General features: G+C 46.1%; 1 protein-coding gene across 1 annotated transcript; it reads left to right on the top strand.

The window, feature by feature from the left end:
• The first annotated feature begins 695 nt into the window (after window positions 1–695).
• On the top strand, window positions 696–24,013 carry RHBG (Rh family B glycoprotein). The gene is made up of 10 exons (XM_033135775.1): window positions 696–939; window positions 5,610–5,796; window positions 7,043–7,193; window positions 8,005–8,152; window positions 9,107–9,273; window positions 17,312–17,449; window positions 18,357–18,490; window positions 19,419–19,540; window positions 22,185–22,258; window positions 23,271–24,013. Exons 1-10 carry the CDS (start codon window positions 750–752, stop codon window positions 23,349–23,351), a joined length of 1,392 nt encoding a protein of 463 aa, XP_032991666.1. The 5' UTR covers window positions 696–749; the 3' UTR covers window positions 23,352–24,013.
• Window positions 24,014–25,643: the final 1,630 nt, after the last annotated feature.

The following is a 25,643-nucleotide window of genomic DNA, read 5'->3' as shown; positions in this document are numbered from 1 at the left end:
CTGTAGTTTGCTAAGAGTGCTGAGAGTTGTTAGGAGGTGCTGTCCCCCTCCTGGAGCTACAATTCCCAGTGTTTCCTATGACAAGGGATTGTTAATCCACTCTGGGAATTGTAGCTCCGGGAGGGGAACTGGGGTTTCCTAACAGCTCTCAGCACCCTTAGCAAACTACAGCTCCCAGAATTCTTTTTTTTGGGGGGGGGGGAGCCATGACTGCCTAAAGTGGCATTGTTGAACTTCACATGTACGGTGTGAATGTGGTCTGTGTATGCTTTCTTTCTTGCAATAAACAACCTCTTTTTAAGATCCCTTGTTTGATTATACGTTTTAGGGAACAAATGTGGGATACGCCTTTGTTTTAAAAAACCCTCTTGATTATTTCTTCATGCAAAAGACCCCTCCTCTCTCAAGGTAAGTGTTTCTGGGGGTTTGTTTGAGGTGGGGTGGGTGCATGTCTTCGCCTCTGTTTGGCTGCAGCTGCATCAAGCTGGGGAACGGCTGCCTGGAGGCCTTTCGGAGTTGCTCCTCCCTTCCAGGGTGTCTTCTCCACACTGCCTGCCACCTCCCTTGAAGCAAGTGGCTTTTTGCCAGGGCTGAGCAACCACCGAACATTTCCTGGGAGTGAGATGGGTGGGGCTCCCCTGAGAACTCATTGACTGGAAGGTGGGGCTTGGCTTGGCACCTGTGACTGCTTTCACTTTCCTCTTTCTCTCCTCTCCTGCTTTCCCCGGTCGCTTCTCCCTTTCCCCACAATGTCAGGGCACACCACCAACTTAAGGCTCAAGCTCCCCATCACCTGCGTTTTCCTTCAGTTCCTGACTATTCTCCTCTTCGCCCTCTTTGTCCAGTATGATGCCGAAACAAGCGCCAAGCTCTGGCACGAGGAACTGGCTCTCCGCAACAAGAGCCACCTGCAGAACGAGTTCTATATGCGCTACCCAAGTGAGTACTTACTGGTTTTCGTTTTATTTTGTCTCTATCCCGCTTTCCTCCCAGGAATCAAGGCTGCTCACCAGAATTAAAACAAGCAGGGGAGGAAACACAGAAAGCTAAAAACATATAAAAGACAAATAGTTGGGAAGTAATTATTATTGCGGTTATTATTAGTATAGATGTATACTCCGCCTTTTTCCTGGCGGGACTCAAGGCAGCTTACAGATACAGTGGTACCTTGGATGTCGAAGCTCCTGCAGCCAATTGGAAATTGTGGAAGCTGCGATGGACGTTCAGGTTCCAAAGAACGTTCACAAACTGGAACAATCACTTCTGGGTTTGCAGCGTTCGGGACCCAAAACGTTCATCTTGCAAGTTGTTTGAGATCCTAGGTATGACCGTAAAAGCAAGAACCATTCAAATTGTAGGGGGAAAATAGTCATTGCAAAACAATTAAACACTGATAGAATTAAATCTGTATACACATATAAAATCTGTTTAAAACATACAAATAATCAAAATAAAAACAGCACAGCACCAGCCCTTTCTTTAAAAGTGGTCAGTTCCTATTAGCAGGGGCATTAGCAAGGGGGGGCCGCCCCGGGTTCCATAATGGAGGGGGTGACGAATTATCAAGGAACAATTTTTTTTGAAAAAAAAATATTGAATTTTTTTGATATTTTTTTTTGAAATTTTTTGTTTTTGAAAATGCCTGCTCCGAAGGTCTTATCTTACTATACTAGGGATTATATAGCTATATATGAAATTTCATGCATATCGGTTAATATCTTGACCCGCCTCCACCAAAATAGCTGTTCACTTGGCTGTTTTCCTATGTCATGAAGGCTGAAATTTCAGTTCAGAGAACACTTAACTGTTCCCAACCCTAACCCTGTGGAAAGCCATCTAATTAGACTTTAATTTCATTTTGAGATGTGTTTAGGAGGTAATTTAATTATTGTTTGATTTTGTACCAATGTTATGTATCTGATGTTAGCCACCCTGAGCCTGACTTTGGCCGGGGAGGGTGGGATATAAATAAAAGTGTTTTTTAATTACTTCTTATTATTCCTTTGTAAGAAAATATGAAATAACGTAAAACCATTTTTGCGGGGGGGGGGCATCAATGGGGGGGGTGACAAGAAAATTTTCGCACCGGGTACCACCTGACCTTCCCATGCCTCGGGGGCGGGAGGGTTGACAAAAAAATTTTTGCTCCCGGGTACCAATTTACCTTGATTTTTTTGCTCCCGGGTACCAATTTACCTTGCTACGCCCCTGCCTAAAATAACAGAAAAGTCTTCACCTGCTGGTGGAAGGACAACAAGGAGGGTGACAGTCTGGCTTCTCTAGGGAGGGAGTTTCAAAATCTGGGAGCAGCCACCAAGAAGGCCTTTTCCTGCATGCTTGTGAGGGTGGTGGGACCAAGAGAAGGGCCTCAGCTTTGTATGGGAAGATACAGTCTTTCAGAAACCCTAGACTTAAGCTGAGAAGTGAGTATTAAAATCCTGACAGATTTTTGCAAAGGGTTTTTATTTTATTTTAAAACAAATCGTGGGCTGATGTGGAAATATTACAAGCTGAAAGCTGCAGAAATGAGAAACTGAAATTGACAGAGTCATCTATCTTTAAGCATAACAGAGTCAAATTGTATCCAGTTTACTGAAATCCTGCCCCCACCCACCATTTCCTGAATTTAACCCTGAGCCCCTAAGGCTTGTTCATACAGGGACATATATTTACTCGTGTATTTAAAATATTTCTATACCACTTTTCATCCAAGCAGATTTCTGGATAGTATACAGTAATATAATGGGGACAAACTGTGGCTCAGTGGAAGAGCCTGGCATGTCTAGGTGTATAAGATTATGTCTAATAATGTGTATAATATGCAAGAATTGTTCATATTTTTAGCAGAACTATGCAGAAAAACTCACTTCCTACCACAATTAAGGAGCAAGTGGTGGATTAGAAAATCCCATCCCATCCCTGGTTGCTTGTGAATCCCTGCAATTCTAACTTTCTGCAGCTTTTACTGGTTACAGTGACCACCTTGAATTGAAAAGGTGCTCCTGGAGACGCATCCCCTTTGTAAGAGATCAGCTGCTGCATAACTGAAGGTATCCACTTTGTTATCGGCCTTTAAAATGTTGCAAGGTTACTGCAAAAGGAAGCCGACAATTGTTCTGTTTGCAGACTGCAATGGCTCCTGTGTGTATATTGGATCTTATCAGCACACGTATCCTCATTCGCTATCAGAGGAACTCTTTGAAGCTGGCTGTGCATACATGGCGAGTGTACCTTTCAGCCTTGGAATCTCGTTGAACAGCCAAAGGTCTTTTGTAGGAGGCCTTCCTGGGTAACCGCATTTGGAATACAGTGGTAAATTGGTTCTCAAACTTAATCCGTTCCGGAAGTCTTTTCCAAAACCAAAGCGTTCCAAAACCAAGGCACACTTTCCCATAGAAAGTAATACAAAATGGATTAATCCATTCCAGACTTTTAAAAACAACCCCTAAAACAGCAATTTGACAAAAATTTTACGATTTAACAAAAGCATTGATCCATAACATAATCAAGGTACTATGCTATAAAATAAATAAGACAGTATTATAGTATTGTAGATGATAAAAATTAAAATTATTATTTTTTTCTTACCTGCACTGATGATAATGGAGGGGCTTTTATCCATTTTCGCAGTCACACAATCAATCAATCAATCAGTAGCTGAACTGGGTTCCACGCAGTCACAAAAACAAATTAACCAAAAAAGCCCCAAAAACAAAAATGCAAAATAAATAGCAAAAACAAAAGCGCCAAACTTAATTCGTTCTGGAAGTCCGTTTGACTTCCAAAATGTTCAGAAACCAAGGCGCAGCTTCTGATTGGTGCAAGTGCCCTGGAAACAATAGCCGACAGCCGCATTGGATGTTCAGCTTCCGAAAAACATTCGAAATCTGGAACACTTACTTCTGGGTTTTCGACTGTAATAAAAAAATTTAAGGTCATATATATATATAATAAATGTTCATAAATGTACCAAGCAAACACATACATAAATATATAAACCACATGTCTGAAGCAGCAGAGGAAGACAGTCCTGAAACCATTTTGACTCCCAAACTGACCAAATGTTTCTCTGCAAGGAGGGAGGGGGTGAGGGAACCTTCCCATTGTCTCAGGAATTAAGTGATTACCATCTCAAAGGAATGGCCAGACTACCAGGAAAGGGAATCAGATAAGGCGTTATCAGATAACCTGGCAGACAGGAGATAAACAACGCACTCAGATTTCTGTTGTAGACCGCCTTTTTTATGATGTAGGTATGATCAGTGGTGGAGCTTCATGCTCCGGCACCGGGGGGGGGGGGAGGCGAAGAGCAGGCAGGGGCAGGGCTGGTGTGCTTCCCAGGGGCGGAGCATGCCGCCTGCAGGGGTGTGGCGCGCGTCCTGGGGGCAGGGTGTGCCGCCTGCTGTGGCGGGGCGCCCAGCGCGGGTGGGGAACAGCCGCAATGGAACCCCACCGGGATCACGCTGCTGGGGGCAGTGTACTCCCACCGCCCCCCTTTTCCTCCGTCAGTGGGTATGGTGTATCTGGGGGGTGGTCATGGGCTACACCCCTACTGTGAAGTATGTATGATGTTTCTTGGGGTGGTCTTGGACTCCAGGGCAGGCAATTTAAATATCTATATAAGGGCAGGCACACCTTTGTTCTGGGTCCTCCTCCAATCTCCTGTGTGTGAGGGGAGCACCCTGTTGCAACAGCTTTAATAAAGATCAGGCTTACTAGCTGCTTTGCTTCTCAATATTCTCTGGTTGGCCTCTGTTATTTTCTCCTACCTATGGAGAACCTTCAAAGGACTCTATAAGGGCTTTTGTATACCCCATAAGGGAATAAGGGCAGATTTTGTGTACAACACAGCATTTGAGTACCAAGGCGTTTGAGAACCAAGATACATCTGTACTGTGACTGCACTGGGAATGCTGTGCACAGTTCTGGTTGCCTCACCTCAAAAAGGATATTGCAATTTTGGAAAAGGTTCAGAAAAGGGCAACCGAAATGATTGAGGGGATGGAGCAAATCCCCTTATGAAGAAAGGTTGCAGCATTTGTTACTTTTTGGTTTAGAGAAAAGGGAAGTGAGAGGTGACATGATGGAAGTTTATAAAATTCTGCATGGCATGGAGAAAGCGGACAAAGAAAAGCTTTCCTCCCTCTGTCATAATGCTAGAACTCATGGATACCCAATATAATTGAGTGTCAGAAGATTCAGAACAGATAAAAGAAAGCATTTCTTCATGCAGGACATAGTTAATCTGTGGGACTCCCTCCCACAAGACACAGTAACCTAGATGGCTTTAAAAGAGGACTGTGCAAGTTCATGGAGGACAATAAAGCTATGAATGGTGAATAGCCACAGTGGCTCTGCTCTGGCCTCCACAGCTGAAGGCAGAAATGCTTCTGAAAAGCAGTTGCTGGAGACCACAGGAGTGGGGAGAGGGCTCTTGTGCTCAGGTCCTGTTTGCAGGTTTTCCATTGGGGCATCTGGTTGGTCACTATGAGAACAGGATAATGGAAGAGATGGGCCATGGGCCTGATCCAGCAGGCTCTTCTTATGTAACAGGACAACGGGCATTTGTGCTCACATTTTAAACCAGTCCATTTCTCACCCTGATCCAGGTTTCCAAGATGTTCACACTATGATCTTTGTTGGCTTTGGCTTCTTGATGACCTTCCTGAAACGGTATAGCTTTGGGGGCGTGGCCTTCAACTTCCTGATAGCTGCCTTTGCCATCCAGTGGTCCATCCTCATCCAGGGCTTTTTCCATTCCGTCCATAATGGCAAAATCCACATTGGAATAGAAAGGTGAGCAAAGTGGCTTCTTCTCCAAGCTGCCTGGTTGGGAAAGGGCCTTAGAGACTCAATTTCAGCCAGGGAGAGAGCAAGAGACCAATTCAGGAAAGCTTGGTGCCATCTTGGAGGTCTGGGGACCCAGGAGGCAGTGGGTTGGTTGTAAGAAGGAGGGTGGGAGGAAAGGACAACATAAACAGTTCATGTTAACAAATGTTTAACAAGATACCTGTGAAAGTCAAAAGTAGGGGCAATGATTTACTGGAAACAGGTATCAGAAAGTAGGTGCTGTCCCTGGTCAATAGAGACAATTGTATGGTTATAGGTGAGGGTGGGGGGTCAGTCTGGATGATACTCTGGGTTCCTTCTGTACCTGTTTAGAATTTAGTAGCAGAGGCTGCTGAATCAGCCAGACCAGTCCCTTTGTCAAGGTAATGGCCTTTTCTGGCCTGTGAAGTACAGCTATTTAACATATCCAAAGAAGTTGTTCTGTTGTCATAGAGACAAATGAGTATTCCTTATACCACCTCACATGGCTGGATGCCACATCATCCTGGGATGGGCAACAATAAACCAAGAGAGGCTGTGTGGAAGAGCATTTTGACTGGTTCTGGAAGCTGGATACAGAGAGGCTTGCCTTGCTCTGTGCTGGACCCAAAGCTGTGGCTTGGGGCTTCTCTGGAAACCTAATGGGGAAGCAAGATCTGCTAATGCTGTGAGCCCCTCCATCCCACTCAGATTGTATATATGTGTAAATAAAACCATATATCCTATAGACACCACGGCCTCCACTGATCCTCATTTCAAGGCACCCCTGGAATCTCTCACCACTTGGAGTTTGGGGTGTGTGCAACAGTATAATGTTACATGCCACCACCCCCATCTCAAACTGGTGATAGAATCTAGGGGTTCCAGGAACTCAGAGCATCATCCAGACTGACCCCCAAACCCATTATTATATTACAGGGCTTGTCTCCCAGTGCCCCTTTCATCAGAGATGAGCAGTCGCAAGCTTTTTGTGGCCTTTCAGAACTCCCCATCGGACGACTTTGATGGTTGTGTCGTGTAGGTCAATGCTCTGTGGGTGTCCCTTCATTGGCCCTGACTTAATTGGAGTTAACTGTCAGCATTGCAGGGTGTTGGACTAGATGACCCTTGGGATCTCTTCCAACTCTACAATTCTATGACGGGGGGGGGGGCAGGAAAGGGAGGCAGCCTAGACTGTCACATTCAGACTGTTGCTTCCAATGTTTCCTGCCAGCATGATCAATGCCGACTTCTGTGCCGGGGCAGTCCTGATCTCTTTCGGAGCCGTTCTTGGCAAGACCAGTCCTGTCCAGCTGCTACTGATGACTGTATTGGAAGTCACCCTCTTTGGCATTAATGAATATATCTTACTCAGTTGCTTTGGGGTGAGTCTTTGGCTTTGCATTAAAATGAAGCTATTTAATCATGTATTGCATTTGTGTCTTGTATTTCTGTCAGGTTGCTTGAGGTAGCAATGTGCACATGCAACAAACATAAAATATTAGGAGAAAACCCTTGCAATAGTGTATACATTAGTCAAAGCCACATACCAAAAAATGCTTATTAGGAGAAATTCACACTAAAGCGCTGAAGGATTTTCATGAGGATTTATTTATTTTTTTATCACAAATTGCTGCAGAAATGTGAAGATCTGAGAGCCAGTGAGGTAGCCTATAGTGGCTAGACTGTCACACGAGGACCTGGGTGAGACCAGGGTTCAAATTCCTACTCGGCTATCATGAATCTCACTGGCTGACCTTGAGTTTTTTTGGGGAAAGGTGGGATACAAATGCAAGTCATAATAAAAATAATAATTTAAGATAGTAATAAATGAGAAACAGAGAACCAAAATTGACAGGTGCTTCTGTCCCTATCACGCTGTGACCTTTGCGGAAGCAAATTTGGATGAATGCTAAATAAAGATGTTATCTGGAGAACCCTCAAAGGATATTTCTGAAATTAATTCTGGACTGAAGCACCCATACTTTGCCTTAGCTTTCTGCTTCGGTTAATTTGCACATCCCTTTTAGACGGTAAGCCTGTGTGGGCAGGGACAGTCTTGTTTTAATTGACTGTATAGAAGCCACTCTGGGAGCCTTTTTGGCTGAAGTGTAGGGTATAACCGCTGAGAATAATAATAGCATCTGTGTGTGCCACTCTTGCAATTGTGTGCTCCTTTCTGACCTTCTGGCTCAGGCAAAGGATGCTGGGGGCTCCATGACCATCCATACCTTTGGGGCCTACTTTGGTTTGACGGTGTCCAGGATTCTTTACCGGCCTCAGCTGAAGAAGAGCAGAGAACGAGAAGGCTCCACCTATCACTCAGATCTCTTTGCTATGATTGGTAAGAGCCACCACATAGGTGGAGAGCTGTTGCTGCCATTAATGGCTCAGTCTTATAGAAAGAGGGGAGTATTGGGTCTGGTTTCTCGAGCAAGAGGGAAAGGACAGTTTTCTGTCCCAGTAAAATGAAGTTAGGAGAGAAGGCCCACCTTCTAGTCTAGAACCTTCTCCCTCACAGTGGCCAGTCAGGAAATAACACCTTAAGAACCTAACAGAAGAACATAAGCAGAGCCTGCTAGATCAGGCCAATGGCCCATGATCTAGTCCAGCATCCTATTCTCACAGTGGCCAACCAGATGCTTATGGAAAACCCACAAGAATGACCTGAGCACAAAAGCAACTCTTTCCTCCTGTGACAACCAGCAGCTGGCATTCAGAAGCACTACTGCCTCTGACCAGTGCATAGCCATCACAGCTAGTAGCCACTGGTTGCCTTATCTTCCTCCATGAATTTGTCGAGTCCTCTTTTAAAGCCATCCAAAGTTCCAAGCTGGTGGCCATCACTGCCTCCTGTGGGAGGGAGTTCCATTGTTTAACTCTGTGTTGCAGGAAGAAACACTTTCTTTTATCTGTCCTGACTCTTCCAGCTTCATTGGATGCCCATGAGTTCTAGTGTTTGCTAGTGGCGTCAGTGCGTCTGGCTGTTAACCAGAAGATTTGGGGTTCAAGTTCACCCAGGGATGGCTGGGGGCAGGATTTCTGCATTGAACGGGGTTGGAATAGATGACCCCCAAGATACCTTCAAACTCTACAATTCTATGAAGAAAGGAAGAAAGTTATTTCTCTACATATTTTTACACCCCTATCTCTTGGTTGTTTCTTACCATCTGGATGCTTCTGGAAAGTTCAGGCAGAGCATGCTCCTCATGGCTAGTTGCCCATGATAGCCTTATTGCCCTCTGTGACTTTGTCCAATCCTCTTTTAAAGCTGCTTGCCTTCCTTCCCTCCATGCAGGAACTCTCTTCCTCTGGCTTTTCTGGCCCAGCTTCAACTCAGCGGTGGCAGCCCATGGAGACGACCAGCTACGGACGGTCATGAACACCTACTTCTCCCTGGCGGCAAGCACCCTCGCCACCTTCGCCCTCTCGGCCCTGGTGAATGAAGGGGGCAAGCTGGACATGGTGAGGCCAGTTTGGTGGCCGCTTTTGTAGGCTTTGGGGTGAAAAGAGCATCTCTGTTCACCCCTGTCATACATTAGATTTTGCGGCTTCCAGACTGCCGTTCTTTTCCAATGGGAGTCAATCACATCTTGGCAGGTCTTGTGCAGCAACCCCTCTTCCCTCGAAAGACTGGATTTTTTTTGGCAACAAGGAAAGTGAAGGGGAAATGTCTTGCTTTCATGTGACATCATCTAACCTCCCAGCAAGCAAATCAGTGCTCATGAAGTAACCAACATCATCTAATCTCCCTGTCAACAAATCAAGGAATAGATCGTCTGAAAGCGCTTATGTGGGAATTAAATTCTATTTCCCATTTACAGAGCGATGTGGAAGAAGGCCCGGGTCATTTGAGCCTTTGATTAGTTCCCCTTTCTCTCCTATTAAAAACTACACAAGACACACTCTTTTTAAAGTTTAAATAGCAAATAACCTTTACTCAATGCACTTCCACTTGCAGATTAAAATATACAATGCAAGTAGGAGTTACTTATGTTGCGAATACATCTTACATAGATTTGCATCTGAGATAAATACTGTTACAGCCTAGCTCTGAGGCAGACAGCAGCATAACAGAACATACCTGCTGCTCTAACTGTTAAGGCTGCCCATAACTGCCATAACTGTACCAACTGAAATAACTGCCTCCGACGTATGACGTCACAGAGTTCTATTTTTTTATTAAAAATTTATAGGGTTTTTACACTTTAGAACACAATACGTTACATGGTTAAATTTTTTCATACTCCCCCTTCTCTCACGAAGTAGAGCAACAAAATCAAGCCCCCCTCTCACTGGAGCAGTTACAAAATCTTTTCAAATTTAACCGATTTAGCTTGCATACATCATTGTTTAAGCATGACCCTTCTCCTGGGTCAGAAATACTTAATTTCCTTAAATTCATCATCAATTGACTTCCTCGATCCCCTCCTGTTGAATTCCAAGTCCAAACCTAATTCCCAGTTTTCCAAATTCATCCTCAATTCTACTTTCAACATTATACCATTATAACATTCTTCCTTATCATCTTTAGAGATATTTATTCCTCTAACATATTTTAATATAATTTTAACCTCAACTTTTAGTATTTCTGAACTCTTTTATAGCCTAAATTAAATTTCCCATGTCCACAAAAATGTTGTTAACTAATTTTTGCTTTTTCCACCCCCTTCCTCCCTCCGGTCCCAAAAAATTTGGCTAATAGTTATTAATATTATCCATTACTACAATATCTGTAACCATCTGTCAAAACCATGAAAGAGAAAATATCCATAACATGTCCAATTTTTTTAACCCACACCAACCCTCTCGAATCTCTGAACCCAAAAGTCAGGGGACGCTGGCTTCTGCTTCTGTCTTGTCTCTTGTATCATTAAACCATTGTCGTAACAATGTGTAACCCTCAATGGTTGCTCCTTTGTTCCTTTCTTCTTCTGTACTGTAATTTCCCCATTGTTTTCTTTTTTCCCATTGTCCATTCCTTTTTGCAAGCTAACTCTGCTTGGTTTTTCATCATATCTGTCACGGCAACCTTGCCTTTGGTGTTGCGGTGAGACAACAGCTGGCTCGTTTCTCGCTTTTGAAAGCATTTTATTGTCCTTACTAATTACAAAGCTATAATTCACGTCTGCATTCCATTAAAGCAAACATCCTAACTGCTATCTTCCGTTACGCGCCTTTTCCAGCACAATAACCCCCTGGTGTTCCGGAAGTGACGCGTGAATCTCTTCTTCCCGCTTTTGCTCCCCTCCCCCTGTTTATTACTGACGTCAGCACTCCCCCTTTCTTCTGGCGATACCTCTAAGAGATTGCTGTCATCATCGTCGGACGTATCTGTTGAGATTAATGGGCCCGGTTCTCGATACCTCGCCCCCTCCCCCTGCCTGTCTGTTTTGCTACTTTCCCTCACTGATCCTCCTCCCCCTCTCCTCTCCCTATCCAGGCTTGTCTCCGTGACATCCACTCCCTCCTCCAAGCCCCCTTCCTCCCCGGAGTCGCTGGACTCAAGCGGATGGTGTATGATCGTGTGAACATTCTCCACTTCCCCGTTCCCATGCTGCCACTGTTCCGTGCGCGGTGGAGTGACAAACCCCAGGAAGTCTGTGTCCTCATTTTCATCCGACTCAAACACCGTCTTCCACTGTTCCGTCGTAAAGGGTGCGAATGACACTACCTCGTCCACCTCCTCCTCTGACCAGTCTGGATGGGGTTCCTCTGCCTCCTCCCCTCCTCTGGACCCTTGGTCCCCCATGCCCTCCTCCTGATGTCCCTGCCAACATTCATACCCCGGTGGGGCTGGCTTTTGTGGGTATAACGCATGGAATTCAGCCTTGAGGTATTCCTCCTGAATATTATCATGGCGCATCCATGTGTTGTTCTCGGGGTCCTCCCCTTCCCAGGCTACCAAGTATTCCACCTGCCCCTCCCTCCACCGGGAATCGAGGATCTCAGTGGCCTCATTGCCTGCCCCCACTTCCTCCACTGAAGGCCCTGTTGTCACCCCCCCTTCCCCTTGATAAGGGTGCCCTTCCCTGTATGGTGTTAACAGCGCTCTGTGAAACACGGGGTGAATTCTCATGTCCTCAGGCAACCTCAGCTTGAAGGCTACGGGATTGACCTGGCCCACTACCTCGAAGGGTCCCAAACGTCTGTGCTCTAACTTCCTGCACCTGCTTCTGGTGGGCAGCCCCCTGGAGGACAACCACACCCTGTCCCCCACCCTGATGGCCTCCCCCTCCCTCCGATGCTGATCCGAAGCCCTCTTATAGGCTTCTTTGGCCCTGTCCAGCGTGCTCTTGAGTTGCTCGTGCAGTTGGAGCATCTCCTCCGCAAAATTTTCTGCCGCTGGCACACTCGGGCCCCGGTCCTCTCCCCTCGGGAACGACTTCGGATGTCCTCCATAGTTCGCAAGAAAGGGTGTCATCCCTGTGGAAACATTAACTGAGTTATTATAGGCAAATTCCGCTAAAGCTAGGAACTTTGGCCAGTCCGTCTGTCGTCGGCTAACGTAGCAACGTAGGTACTGCTGCAGTATAGCATTGGCCCTCTCTGCCTGTCCATTCGTTTGTGGGTGCCTGGCCGTCGACAAGTTGAGTTCCACACCCAAGAGCTCCATGAGCTTGCGCCAGAACCGCGACGTAAATTGACGGCCTCTGTCGCTCACGACCCTCGATGGTACTCCATGCAGCTTGAAAACGTTGTCTACAAACAACCTGGCTGTCTCCTCTGCCGACACTGCCCTGGGACAAGCTACAAAATGGCACATCTTGGTGAGCATGTCCACTACGATTAGCACTGCCGTCTTGCCCTTCGACGCCGGCAGATCTGTCAGGAAGTCAATGGACACCATCTCCCATGGCCTCCCCGGGGTGGGCATGGGATGCAACAGTCCGGCAGGGGGTCTATTGTCACTTTTGACCCGTTGACACAAATCACAAGCTTGCACATAGCCTTTAACGTCCTCCTGCACCCCTGGCCACCAGAAATCCCTGGTGACCAACTGCAAGGTCTTTTGCTGTCCCGGGTGCCCTGCCGAAGGGCTATCGTGCAGTTGCTTGAGAACCTTAGCCCTCAAGTGATCCCCCGGAACATATAATGCTCCCTTGTAGAACAACAGTTCATCCTTGGCTACGAAGCCGTCTTCCACCCCTGTACCTTGTTGCAGGTCTTTGAATTTCTGTTGCGCAAACGCATCTTCCCTAGTTAGACGTCGTATGAGAGACTCTTGATCCCTGGCTCCAGCGCACTGCCATCGGCTGGGTGGCATCACATGTCTCTCCTCCGGCACTCCCTCGTCCTCTAGGTACTGCGGCTTGCGAGACAAGGCGTCCGCCCTCACATTCTTGTCCCCCGGGACATAATGGATCCTGAAATCAAAGTCGGCAAAAAATTCCGCCCATCTGAGCTGTCTCTGGTTGAGCACTCTGGCTGTTCTCCAGTACTCCAGATTCTTGTGATCCGTGTAGATCTGGATCTGATGGCGGGCTCCGATAAGGAAATGCCTCCATTTTTTGAGCGCCGCTACAATGGCCAACAGCTCCTTATCCCAGATGGTGTAGTTGCGTTCCGATTTGCTGAGTTTTCTTGAGAAAAACGCACAAGGTCTCCAGTCGCCTGCTGCATCCTGTTGCAGCAGTACCGCTCCTACCGCCCTGTCCGACGCATCAGTTTCCATGCGTATGGGCCGCTCCGCGTCGAGGTGCAGCAGCTGTTCCTCCGAGGCGAATACCTTGCGTAACTGCTCAAACGCCTCCTGCGCCTCTGGAGTCCACTGAAACTTCTTCTTAGTACTCAACGTGTCGGTTATTGGGCTAGTGAGCTGCGCAAAATTCCTGATGAACTTGCGGTAGAAATTGCTGAACCCAATGAAGCGTTGTACATCTTTTCTGGTCTTGGGTGTTTTCCAATCCAACACTGCCTTTACCTTCTCCCCGTCCATTGCCAGACCTTTGTCCGACACCCTGTACCCCAGAAAGTCCACTTGCCGCACATGAAATTGGCATTTCTCCAGCTTCGCATACAGTTGATGCTGTTTCAACTTCTGCAACACCTGTCTCACATGCTGCTCATGCTGCTTCTCATTTTCCGAATAAATCAAGATATCGTCCAAGAAACATACACAGCTCCGGTACAACAAGGGACCCAGCACATGGTGCATAAAGGCTTGAAAGGTGTGTGAGCCCGCCTGGAGGCCAAAAGGCATCACTGTGTATTCGTAGGTGCCAAACGGGGTAAACATAGCTGTTTTCCACTCATCTCCTTCTCTGATCCTTATGAGGTTGTAAGCTCCTCGTAAGTCCAACTTCGTGAAAATCTTCCCCTTTCGCACTGCCGCCAACAAGTCGTCGATCCTGGGCATCGGAAAGGCGGTCGGTTTCGTTCGCGAGTTTAAGATCCTGTAGTCGCAAATAAGGCGTTTTTGTGCCGTATTTTTCTTGTCCACGGAAAAAATCGGACTTCCTCCCACCGCCTTGGATTCTCGAATGAATCCCCTTTCCAAGTTCAGTGTGAGGAATTCCTTCAGCTCCTGCAACTCCTGCTCCGACATGGAATACAACTTCCCTGCAGGCAACTTTGCCCCCGGCAGCAACTCAATTTGACAATCATACGGCCTATGGGGGGGCAGTCTGTTGGCTTCCTTTTCACTGAACACTTCCTTGAAATCTTCATACTGTGGTGGAATTCCCCTGGAGTCTTCCAACCGTACCGTGGCGATCCTCCCCTCCGTCTCCGACGTTTCCACCTCCATCAGGCAATTCTCTGTGCAATGCGAAGATCCGAAGGTGAGCGACCTCTGGTGCCAGGCAACGACCGGATCGTGAAGATCTAACCAACTCATGCCCAATATGATTGGCGCTCCGGACAGGTGTGTGACATTGAAAGCAATCACTTCCTGATGCCTCGAGACGCTCATCCTCATGGGCGGTGTCTGATGTCTCACTTGGCCCCCCAGCAGCTCTCTCCCATCAATTGTGGTCACCACCAGGGGAAAATCCAAAGGCAGTAAATGGATCTGGTGGGCCTTGGCGAAGCTTTCGGCCATGAAAGAGGCTGAGCTGCCCGAATCTAGTAGAGCTTCTACCTCTAGGGGGTACCCGTTTGGCAATTCCAGCCGTACCATCAGCACAATGCCCGGCCTGGGCTCCCTTGGAGTCACTGCACTCTGCCGTTGTGGGGGGTTTACTTGCGTGCCGCCTGGTTGGTCTTCCCCTCTCTTTTTTCCAACCAGGCGTTTGGCGTCTCCCTGCTCCTGTGCTTCCCCACTCGCCTCCTGCCCCGCAGCCGCTGCCATCCCTTGCCACACTCGCTTCTGCGAACAATTACGGGCTAGGTGTCCCGTCCTGTCACACACAAAGCATTTGCGCGTCTCCTTCTCCCCCTTGCTTAGCAGTTCCCTGCGAGGTTTCTCTTTGAGGCTTTCTCTTGTGTCCAAACTACCGATTTCCATTGGCTCTTCGGGGGGCCGATGCTGCCTGTTTCCCTGGACCGGCTGAACACCCTGGGAAGGCCTCCTGTAAGCATGGAATGTCTTACTGCCCGGTACATTTCGCCCTTCCCATTCCCTTAGTTCCTGCCGAACCCCCACTTGCAGAGCCAGTTTGATATAAGCATCCGTATCCTTGGGTTTCGGTCCCCTGCTTATTTCATCCAAAATTTCCGGGTTCAGCCCCTGCTGAAGGAGCGCTTCAGTTTGTGGGGCTAAAATCTCCCATCCCAGTTTATGGCAGAGAAGGGTAAATTTAGCCACATAATCTCTCACTGTCCCTTTCCCTTGTCTGAGACTCATGAGTTCCTGCTTTGTTATCTCTTGATCAATGTCACTTGTGTAATGAGCCGCCATGGCATCCAAGAAATCCTGGAGATTCCCAAGCGCTGGGTTGTTACTTGCCAAAAGTGGGCGTACCCATTCTCTCGCTGACCCCGTCATGTGTGAAATAATAAAGGCTACCTTCTCAGCATCAGTCTCAAAGTCTTTCCCTCTCACCCTCAGGGCATAATCAACCTCAGTCCTGAACCCCAAATACTCCCTGGGGTCCCCATCAAACTTACTCACTGATGCCAGCTGTTGCCTCTGAGTCACCACTGCTGTGGCTCCTCCTCCACCGGTCTTGCGAGCCTCATCAAGCCTAATTTGAAGATCTCGTAAATCTTCCTCCAGTTTGGCAACTCGAAGCTCAGAACGCTTATTTATCTCTTCCAAATCATCAGCTCTGGCTTCTCCTTCCTGCCGAACTTTCAAAATTGCTTCCTTGGCTTGAATCTCCCAGCTGGCCCTCGCAGCTTTCAGCTTCTCTTCGACCCCTTCCATGTCTCCTTTCCAACAGTCCCACAGCAACGCAGTAGAGTTAGGATGTGTTGTCACGGCAACCTTGCCTTTGGTGTTGCGGTGAGACAACAGCCGGCTCGTTTCTCGCTTTTGAAAGCATTTTATTGTCCTTACTAATTACAAAGCTATAATTCACGTCTGCATTCCATTAAAGCAAACATCCTAACTGCTATCTTCCGTTACGCGCCTTTTCCAGCACAATAACCCCCTGGTGTTCCGGAAGTGACGCGTGAATCTCTTCTTCCCGCTTTTGCTCCCCTCCCCCTGTTTATTACTGACGTCAGCACTCCCCCTTTCTTCTGGCGATACCTCTAAGAGATTGCTGTCATCATCGTCGGACGTATCTGTTGAGATTAATGGGCCCGGTTCTCGATACCTCGCCCCCTCCCCCTGCCTGTCTGTTTTGCTACTTTCCCTCACTGATCCTCCTCCCCCTCTCCTCTCCCTATCCAGGCTTGTCTCCGTGACAATATCTTTCCTCTTCTTCTGTATGCACCTGTATTACCGGTATGTCCTCTAAACTTCCACAATCAGTCTCTAATCCATTTTCCTGCAAAGCCAAACTCATTGGTTCCACCACCCGATTCATCTGGTTAACTTTTACTATTAACTGATGCAAAAGTTCCAAAGTCTTTGTCTGGAATTCCTCCGACCACTTCCTTTTAGCCATATTCAAGGTCAAAAAACAGCTTATGCAGTCAAAACATTCAGACGTCACAGAGTTCTATAGCCCTTGTGAACATTAATCCTTTACTTAACATTTTGGATGCTTTCATCCCATACTTTAGGCCATTGATGTAAAGCAGTATCGTGCCATTTGAAACAGCCATGGCTTCTTCCTCAGAAGGATTAAGGGTGCTTAATTGGAAAATTCCTCTGCAAAAATGTGCATGTCAGGCAAAATTTCATGCCAAAATGTGCATATTAGGTGAAATTTGCACTGAAATACATGGGGGGGAAGAGTTGTTTTTTTAAAAAAAATAAATCACAAATTTTAGAATGAAACAACAAGAAGTTGAAAGAAGCTGAAATTGACAGATTTGCTTACCTCCTAGCCTAGAGAGCTTCCCTCAATGCAGGTTAGGGGGCTGAGTTTCCCCCTCCCTGCTGCACACCAGTCTCCTACTCTGCCCCACACCAAAGCTATTTGATTAACTATTGATTTTCTCTTACCAGGTTCATGTTCAAAATGCAGCCTTGGCTGGCGGAGTGATTGTTGGGACCTCAGGGGAGATGATGCTGACCCCATTTGGAGCCATGATTGCAGGGGTCTTGGCTGGCTCTGTGTCAGTTCTTGGCTTCAAATTCCTTACGGTATGTTTCCCTCCAAACAACAACAACAACTTTTGGGGAAATGCAAAGAATTCTGTGCCACAAGGAAGTGACATTACCAGTTTTCCTTGGACTTCCAAAGAAGGGCCATAGCTCAGTGGTGGGGCATTTTTACACCCCTAGTCCAGGGATAGCCCTTGTTACGCCTTCCAGGTTTGAGCTCTAGATTTCTGAGCAGCCACTAAAAGAAACGTCACTAAATCATTATTCTCTATGCCAGCATGTAGGCCTTCGAAAAAGGGGCAATAAGCACAAACGGGGTGAGAAATCCATCGCCTCCCAAATTAGTTTGGATACTTCTCAGGACACCATAGAATCATAGAATTACAGAGTTAGAAGGGACCCTCAGGGTCATCTAGTCCAACCCCCTGCTATGCAGGTATGTCAGCTAAAGCATCCAGCCTCTGCTTTGAAACCTTAAAAACCAGTCCCCCAAATGCCTGCATCACCAGGCAACCTCACCATAAACCCCACTAGCTCAAGTTTTACTGAACAACGAAGGCACCTCCTGCCATCATAAATACTGGGCTTCTCCTACAAGCCCCTTGTGGTTTCTAACACTGTAATTGAAATGGTCTGCGATGGGGACTAGAGATTTGGTGCCATTTTTAATAACAACAACAACAACAACAACAAGGTTCAGGTTCCCAAGATTTTGGGGAAACATTATGTGCGTCTTTGTGAACAGAAAGTGCCCGCCTAGATGGGCGAGTACCACCACACACAATCCTAGAGCCAGAGCTTCCCCAGGAGGCCACCTAGATGCTTGATGCAGGAAATACAGGAATAGAGCCTCCTCGAGAGATGGCAGTCTATCTTGCGGCATGGAATCCCATCCATTCTGTGCCAAAATTCTTTCTTTTTGTGCTGAATGTCTCTTCCTCCCCAGCCCATTCTGGCCTCCAGGCTGAAAATCCATGACACCTGTGGAGTCCACAACCTGCACGGGATGCCAGGAATCCTTGGCGGCCTGCTTGGTGTGCTGGTGGCAGGGCTGGCAACAGCAGATATTTATGGAGATGGGTGAGTCCTAGTGAGAGCCAGTGTGGCTTAATGGTTCTTCCATAAACTTTGATCTATGGAACTGGCCCTATTGTAGGTGTCACATAATGCACATTCCACATTTGTATGAAATCCATCTTTTAGAGAGCAGCACCTGCACTTTGGAGCTCCCTGTATATTGACACTAGGCAGGCACCCACATTGTACTCCTTTTGGTGCCTGGTAAAACATTTTTTTTAAAAAAATGATGATGATTACATTTATTACCTGCCCTTCACCAATGGGCCCCAGGGAGGGTTACAACGATTTTAAAATAGAGAATTGAAGACAGTTAAAATACTACATTCACAAGAATAAGGTGTGACCTGAAACATACAAATCTCAGATGTCAAAGGCCAGAACAAAGAGGTTTAGGCAAGCTTACCCATTTGCGTAGAATGTCAACATGTGTTTTTAGCTCATTTTTTATTTTAATCGTTTTTTGAATGTTTTACATGCACACATACATAATTTTCTTTGTATGCTGCTTTTCCATAGAACCATGCTCAAAGCAGCTTACAACATGAAACAGCACATAATTACAAACAAAACAAAAGTAAATAGATGTTTGTAACTGTTGTTATTGATAATTTTTCATGTTTTATTCTTCTTGTCAATCTCTCTGAGGCATTTTTCTTACTATCAAGCGGTATATAAATTTTATGAAGCAAATAAATGTAATTGGTGTCTTGGGGCTAAGGGTTCAAATCCCCACACATTGAGTGGCTTTCAGCCTATTATTCTCTCTCAGCCCGGACTACCTCACAGGGTTGTTGTTGGAGGGAGAGTGGAATGTAAATATGGATAACAACGTTAATATTAATCCATCTCGCCAGACTCCAGCCTGTTTCCCAGGACAGGCCAAGCTTGTTGAGACCCACTCACTGGATCTTTTCTGTTGCCTTTCCAGCTTGGCAGACATCTTTCCTCTTGTTGCCTCTGGGAAACGGACCACCGCGTACCAAAGCATCTTCCAGCTGAGTGGTTTGTTTGTCACTCTGGGGTTGGCTATGATTGGTGGGAGCCTTGCGGGTGAGTTTTTCCATGGCCAAAGATTTGAAGGTGGAGTTAACGCCATTCCCAACCCTTTGCAAGGAATAAGGAGGAGGAGCTTTCTGATTATTCAAAATATTTCTGTTGCACTTTTCCCACAATTTCAGAAACACCCCCAGCTCCCTCAACCATTCCTCATAAGGCTTGGTTTCCAGACCCTTAATCATCTTGGTCGCTCTCCTCTGCACACCTTCCAGCTTGTCAACATCCTTCTTAAATTGTGATGCCTAGAATGGACACAGTAATCCAGGCATGGTCTGACCAAGGCAGAATACAGCAGTGCTTTGACTCCCGTTGGTCTGGACACTAGACTTCTGTTGATCCAGCCTAGGATTGCATTAGCTTTTTATGTTGCAGTTGCCATAACCATCACCACCACAATGCCCTAGAATGATAATTTGAACCTGGCACTATAGAGCTGATTAGGAAAGGTCAAGGGGCCATTTTCCATACAGCCCTAGAAGCAATAACAAAAAAATAATAAATATATCTTTGGTGGCAGTAAAAGGTCTCATCACTATCTGTCCTGGTGACAGAATGGCTCCCCCAAATTTCACCAGGCTCAGCCCACCATAGATGGTACCACAATTGCTAGTGTCGCCCCCTTCACTTCTGAAGGCAGAGGGGTACCCTTGAGTGCCAAGAATTACTTCTGGTAGGTGACTGTTTGCTACTCCCTAAGCATTTAAGATCATGCTAAAGGCCCAGCCAGTCCAACATCCTCTCAAGGGAGAATTTGTTTCAACACTTTGTGTGCATTTGCACATCACAGTGCCCTTAGTTTGGCTTGTACAACTTACCTGCCTCCATAGAGGAGCAGAGCAAAAAAATCTGTGTTGTACATCCCCTCTCTGAGTGGTGAGAGACTTCACAGGTTTCTGTGCTTACCCAGAGTTGGGTGTCCTTGGAATGAAGGTTGATGGAGACCATGGTGTCTTTTTAAATATAAATCTTTATTAAACATTCAACAATTACATACATAACAATGTGGAGACTGTGGTGTCTTTAGGATGTTTGGTTTTATTTACACATATATACAACTTGAGCACAAGATGAAGGAGCTCACAGCATAAATTCCCCAATAGTTCTTGCTTCCTCTGTTAGGTTTCCAAGGAGATCTCCAAGTCATAGCTTGGGGTCCACCACATGTCTCTGTGCCTCTGCCATCAACCGGAACTCAGCCCTCTTTGGCCTAAGGTTCCCCATAGGAAGATGTGCCATCCAGCCAGCTGAGGTGGGAAAAGGTCCACCCATTTATCTCTATGGCAAACTCTTAGGTGCTCTCCGTGTGAGCCAGCCAGCATAGTGGGGTGGTTAGAGTGTCAGACTAGGACCTGGGAGACCAGGGTTTGAATCCCTGCTCGGCTATGAAGCTCGCTGGCTGACTTTGGCCCAGTCACTCCCTCTCAGCCTAACCTACTTCACAAGATTGTTGTGGGAGATAAATGAGGGGGAGAACCATGCACACCGCCTTGAGCTCATTGGAGGAAAAAAGGCGAGATAAAAATGCAGTAAAAGAAATAAAACACTTGAAAGGCAAGCCAAACCAGTGGGACTGGTTCACCAGGTTTCCCCCTGTAGAGTCCAGCTTCGCCGTCACAGGTTTGGAAGGGGCCCACGGACACTGGTGGAGGAAGAGGAGTGCGGGGGGAGAGCAGTGCTCCCCCCTCCGCAGCACGATCCCAGTGGGATGCCATCATAGCTGCCCCCCACCTGCACTGGGTGCCATGCCCCCAGGATGCACGCCATGCCCCTGGGACGCACGCCAGCCCTGCCCCTGCCTGCTCTCCGCCCCCTGGTGCTGGAGCATGAAGCTCCACCACTGCCCACAGATATCATTCAGATTCACACCCCCTAAATGGTTATCACTATTAAAATCATGGAAGGGTAGATTTCAAATTTTTGAAGACACCACTTTGATTGCTACATAAAACCATTTAAAACAGAGTTTAGCAATGTTGGTTGCTGATGACAGTATTGCAAGAGAAAATAGAGAAGACCAAATTGTGGTCACTGAAACCGTATTAAACCAATCCATTTTCTCCATTCATTTCTTTTTCGAAGCACAACCTTTTTTCTTGCCACTGGAGGTCAGTACAAGCTAAAATATGGATAAAAGGAGATACTCATTCCCAGCCACAGCCTCCTCAAACCAGCAATTTGAGGATGAACTTGGGCTGGATTATAAAAATAGAAGGGCTATTTTGTTTAATGTTGGAAGAACTCAGAAAGATTTTGGCCACATCCACACCATACATTTAAAGCACTCTGATACCACTTCAAATGGTTCCCCAAAGAATCTGGGAGCTGTAGTTTCTTAAGGGTGCTGAAAGACCCCCATTCCCATCACAGATCCACCAATTCCAGAATGGTTTAAGAAATTGTTTTAAGAATATTATCAATACCACTTTCCAATGAAGTATGGAAATTGTAGCTCTGGGAGGGGAATGGGGGGGGGTGTCTCTTAACAACTCTCAGCACCCTTAGTTCCCAGAATTCTGTGGGAGAAGCTGTTAGATGTATGGTGGTATGAATGTGGCTTCATGTCCTGCATATGAAGGCAGCTTAGAGTTCTCCTTTCTGCTGTGAACCCCCCCCCATTCCTGCCTCTTGCGTTTCCCAGGGGTCATCATGAAGTTGCGGATACTTGGATCTCCGAACGACTCTCTCTGCTTTGAAGATAATATCTACTGGGAGGTATTTGAAGACTTTTGCTGTTTATTATTTGTTTGTTAATACTGTGTCATCAGTATATTATTTTGCCCTGTGCCCCATCCCATTGATGAAATGACTGCTCCCAGGTGACCCTTGAGTTGCTCTGCTCCCCATCTCCCTGTGTGGGATATTTAAAGGGCAGTCAAACGAACAATTCATGTTTTGCTAGATAGGCACATGACAGGAGCTGAAGCTCGCAGTGTTTCCCTGCAAACTTGCTAGAGAGAACTCTGTGAGAGACACTCCCACTGTGCCCTGAAAGGGGAGGACGTAGCTGTATATTAACCTACCTGCCTGGGCACACACCCTCTCTTTCCATCTCTTTTCATCCTGCCAGCAATGTGAGAACAAGCTCTAACACCATTTCAAGCAAGACTTAAGTATGTCTTTGTAACTGAATTGCCATTTTAAGCCTGCCTAAACAAATCTGCTGTTTCTGCTACTCTTCAACAAGTATTCTGTAAATGTTATTTTTACCTTTGTGATATTGTTATTTTAAGGGGGAGAAAAGGGGGGAATACCAGGAAAATCTAGTCTGCCTTAAAGCATCCTGGATTACTTAAACTAAAAGGCCAAAACTAGCCTATCTAAGCTTCCATTTTCAGCTGCAAAGGGGTGGCACTCTGCTGAACTCACAAACGTGAGGAAGGAAAGATAATATCCAATAAATCAGTGTTTTTCAACCTTTTTTGGGCAAAGGCACACTTGTTTCATGAAAAAAATCACGAGGCACACTACCATTAGAAAATGTTAAAAAAAATTAACTCTGTGCCTATATTGACTATATATAAAGTAATTCTCTTGAATTTTTCAATTTTCCCCACGGCACACCAGGCAACATCTCGCGGCACACTAGTGTGCCGCGGAACAGTGGTTGAAAAACACTGCAATAAATATATCCTCTCCTAGCATCTATTCACGTCCCAGCACCCATGAGGTGAGGGATGTTGGGATGTGGGTGTCCTTTTCTCACCCGATTGCTCCTTCTACTCAGGTTCCTGAGGATCATCACAATGGCTTCCAGCATGTTGTGGTTGTGAGAGCCCAGGAGACAGACAGAGACTCGAGCGCCTGATGGAATGCTGCCATCTTCTACACAGCAGCAGGCAAAAAGATGACAGCAAGGGATCTGCCATGTTCAGGAGATCCCAGCCATTAGGAGATCTGGTCTGTCAGAATACCAAAAAGGTGGTTCCAGGGCTCCAGTCTCCTTAGAAGGCAGAGCCAGAGGACTTCCCAGATGGTTTGCCTGTGATGACTCTGTTTTGGAAAGGAGTGCATTCTGTGTATGCTCAGACGCACTGCCTTATGTGTTATTACTTTGCATATTCCAAAGGTGAGTCATGGCACCCTGAAACAGGTTCCAGCATTACACACTGACGATCCACCCTTCTCAAATGAGGCCCTTGACCCTTTGGACAAGAGGAATCCTGAAGCCAAGATGAAATGGTCAAATCATCAATAGGGATTTCTTCCACAAGACTGCCAAGGCAGTACTCATTTCCTGAAAGGCTGGTGGCTAACTACTGCCATTTTTGTGCTGTTTGTTCATCATCCTGTGATCCAAAAATACAACTTGGCCTTTCAACATAAAATCCTTGGCTAGCATGGTTGAAACCTAGGAAAGCAAACATCAGGACAAAAATGCAAAATCAAACAGGGGGCGGTAGTTAGAATAATTGTAATGATTTGATTACCAATATTTGTATTTAAATAGTGAAAACATTTGTGTGATGACTTACATTTTTTTTTTATTATGCCCTAAATCCATATAACTGAAGTCCTCCTGAGAGACCCTCTTGTGCTTCTTTCAAATATCTGTTAAAATGACAGTCATTTGCTCCATCTGTTAAAAACAAATGAAAAGTTTAGGATGTCTGTGGTGACCCTCGGAACCTTCTGAATGAGTAATAATGAGCAGATTTATTGTGGCAGACGTCTTTGCCACAATAAATCTGTTAGTACTGAGGATGCCACAAGATTTTCTGTTGCATTTGCTGCAACAGATGAAATGCAAACCAACCCCTCTGACGAGAGTCGCCACAGCAGGGATTTTCAAGAAGTAAATCTATGGCCAGCACGGAGACCTGATGCTGAGCTGAACCCAGAACTGAGTTCTATCTTTAGAAAAGCCCCAGGAGTATTTTTTAGGAGGCTGCGGAGAAGCATCATGCTCTCCAGAAAAACACAAACCAATACAGAAGTCTCTGCAGGCTGGAATACTATTATGATGTATTCGATTTATATACTGCCCTTTATCAAAAGATCCCAGGGCCGTGCACAACATTAAGAACACATTTTACAGAGCATCAATATTAATAAAAAAAACTTAATCAAAAGCATAATAACAGACAACATAATAATAAAATCATCATAATAACACCAATACTGGATAGCTCAGTTGGTTAGAGCGTGGTGCTGATAACGCCAATGTTTCAGGTTTGATCCCTATGTGGGACAGCTGTATATTCCTGCATTGCAGGGGGTTGGACTAGATGATCCTCAGGGTCCCTTCCAACTCTACAATTCTATGATTCTAACAGTGCCCCCACTCACAGTTTTAACAGGCCATAGATTATTTAATGTGCTAAAGGCCTAGGTAAAGAGGAATGTTTAGAGGAAGCTGCCTTATACTGTACTGAGTCAGACCACTGGTCCATCTAGCTCAGTACTGCCTACACTGACTGGCAGCAGCTCTCCAAGGTTTCACGCAGGGGAACTTACATAGGTTTACCTGGAAATACCTGAACATGGGACCTTCTTAATCACTGGGCAACTGCCCTTTCCCACTTTCCCCCCAAAAGGCTGGGATATGTGCTACATAACAGGAATTGAAGTTATGAAAAAGTTATGACAGTATTCTCAACATTTTATGTCATGTTGTAATCTTTTCTCCAAAGGAAATACTTGAAACTGGGATCATGTTTCTCCAAATATTTCCTGCTATCCCATTCAGTATCCCCGCCCCCCCAAACCTCACAGTATATTAAAGTACTGTCTGACATGAATTAAACCCTTTGACGTCTTCCTCTAATAACTTCATTTGCCACCCCGTTTTTGTTCTGGAAATGGGGTCCAATTCTTACTAGATTTTTTTTGTATCTTTTTTGTATCCTATTTTATTTTTGTACACTAGTTTGATGACCTCAGGCTGTGCAGCCGTTTAGAAATTTGTAAAACCAAACAAATCCCTGCCATATGGCTTTGTCATTTGGTATCACAGCAGCAAAGCCACCACTAGATGTATACAGCTAATATTTCAGAAATGACTGGCTTCCACCTCAGCAAAAGCCTCCTTAAGCCAAAGCAGCTTCAGCAGGCCTCTAAGCATCCTGACTCTATGGCCCTCTCTCATCCCTGGCCAGTG

This window comes from Lacerta agilis, chromosome 17 (assembly GCF_009819535.1).
Source record: "Lacerta agilis isolate rLacAgi1 chromosome 17, rLacAgi1.pri, whole genome shotgun sequence".
Classification (NCBI taxonomy): Eukaryota; Metazoa; Chordata; class Lepidosauria; order Squamata; family Lacertidae; genus Lacerta; species Lacerta agilis.
Note: the sequence above shows the minus strand (reverse complement) of the source record. Positions and strands in the feature narration are given on the sequence as shown.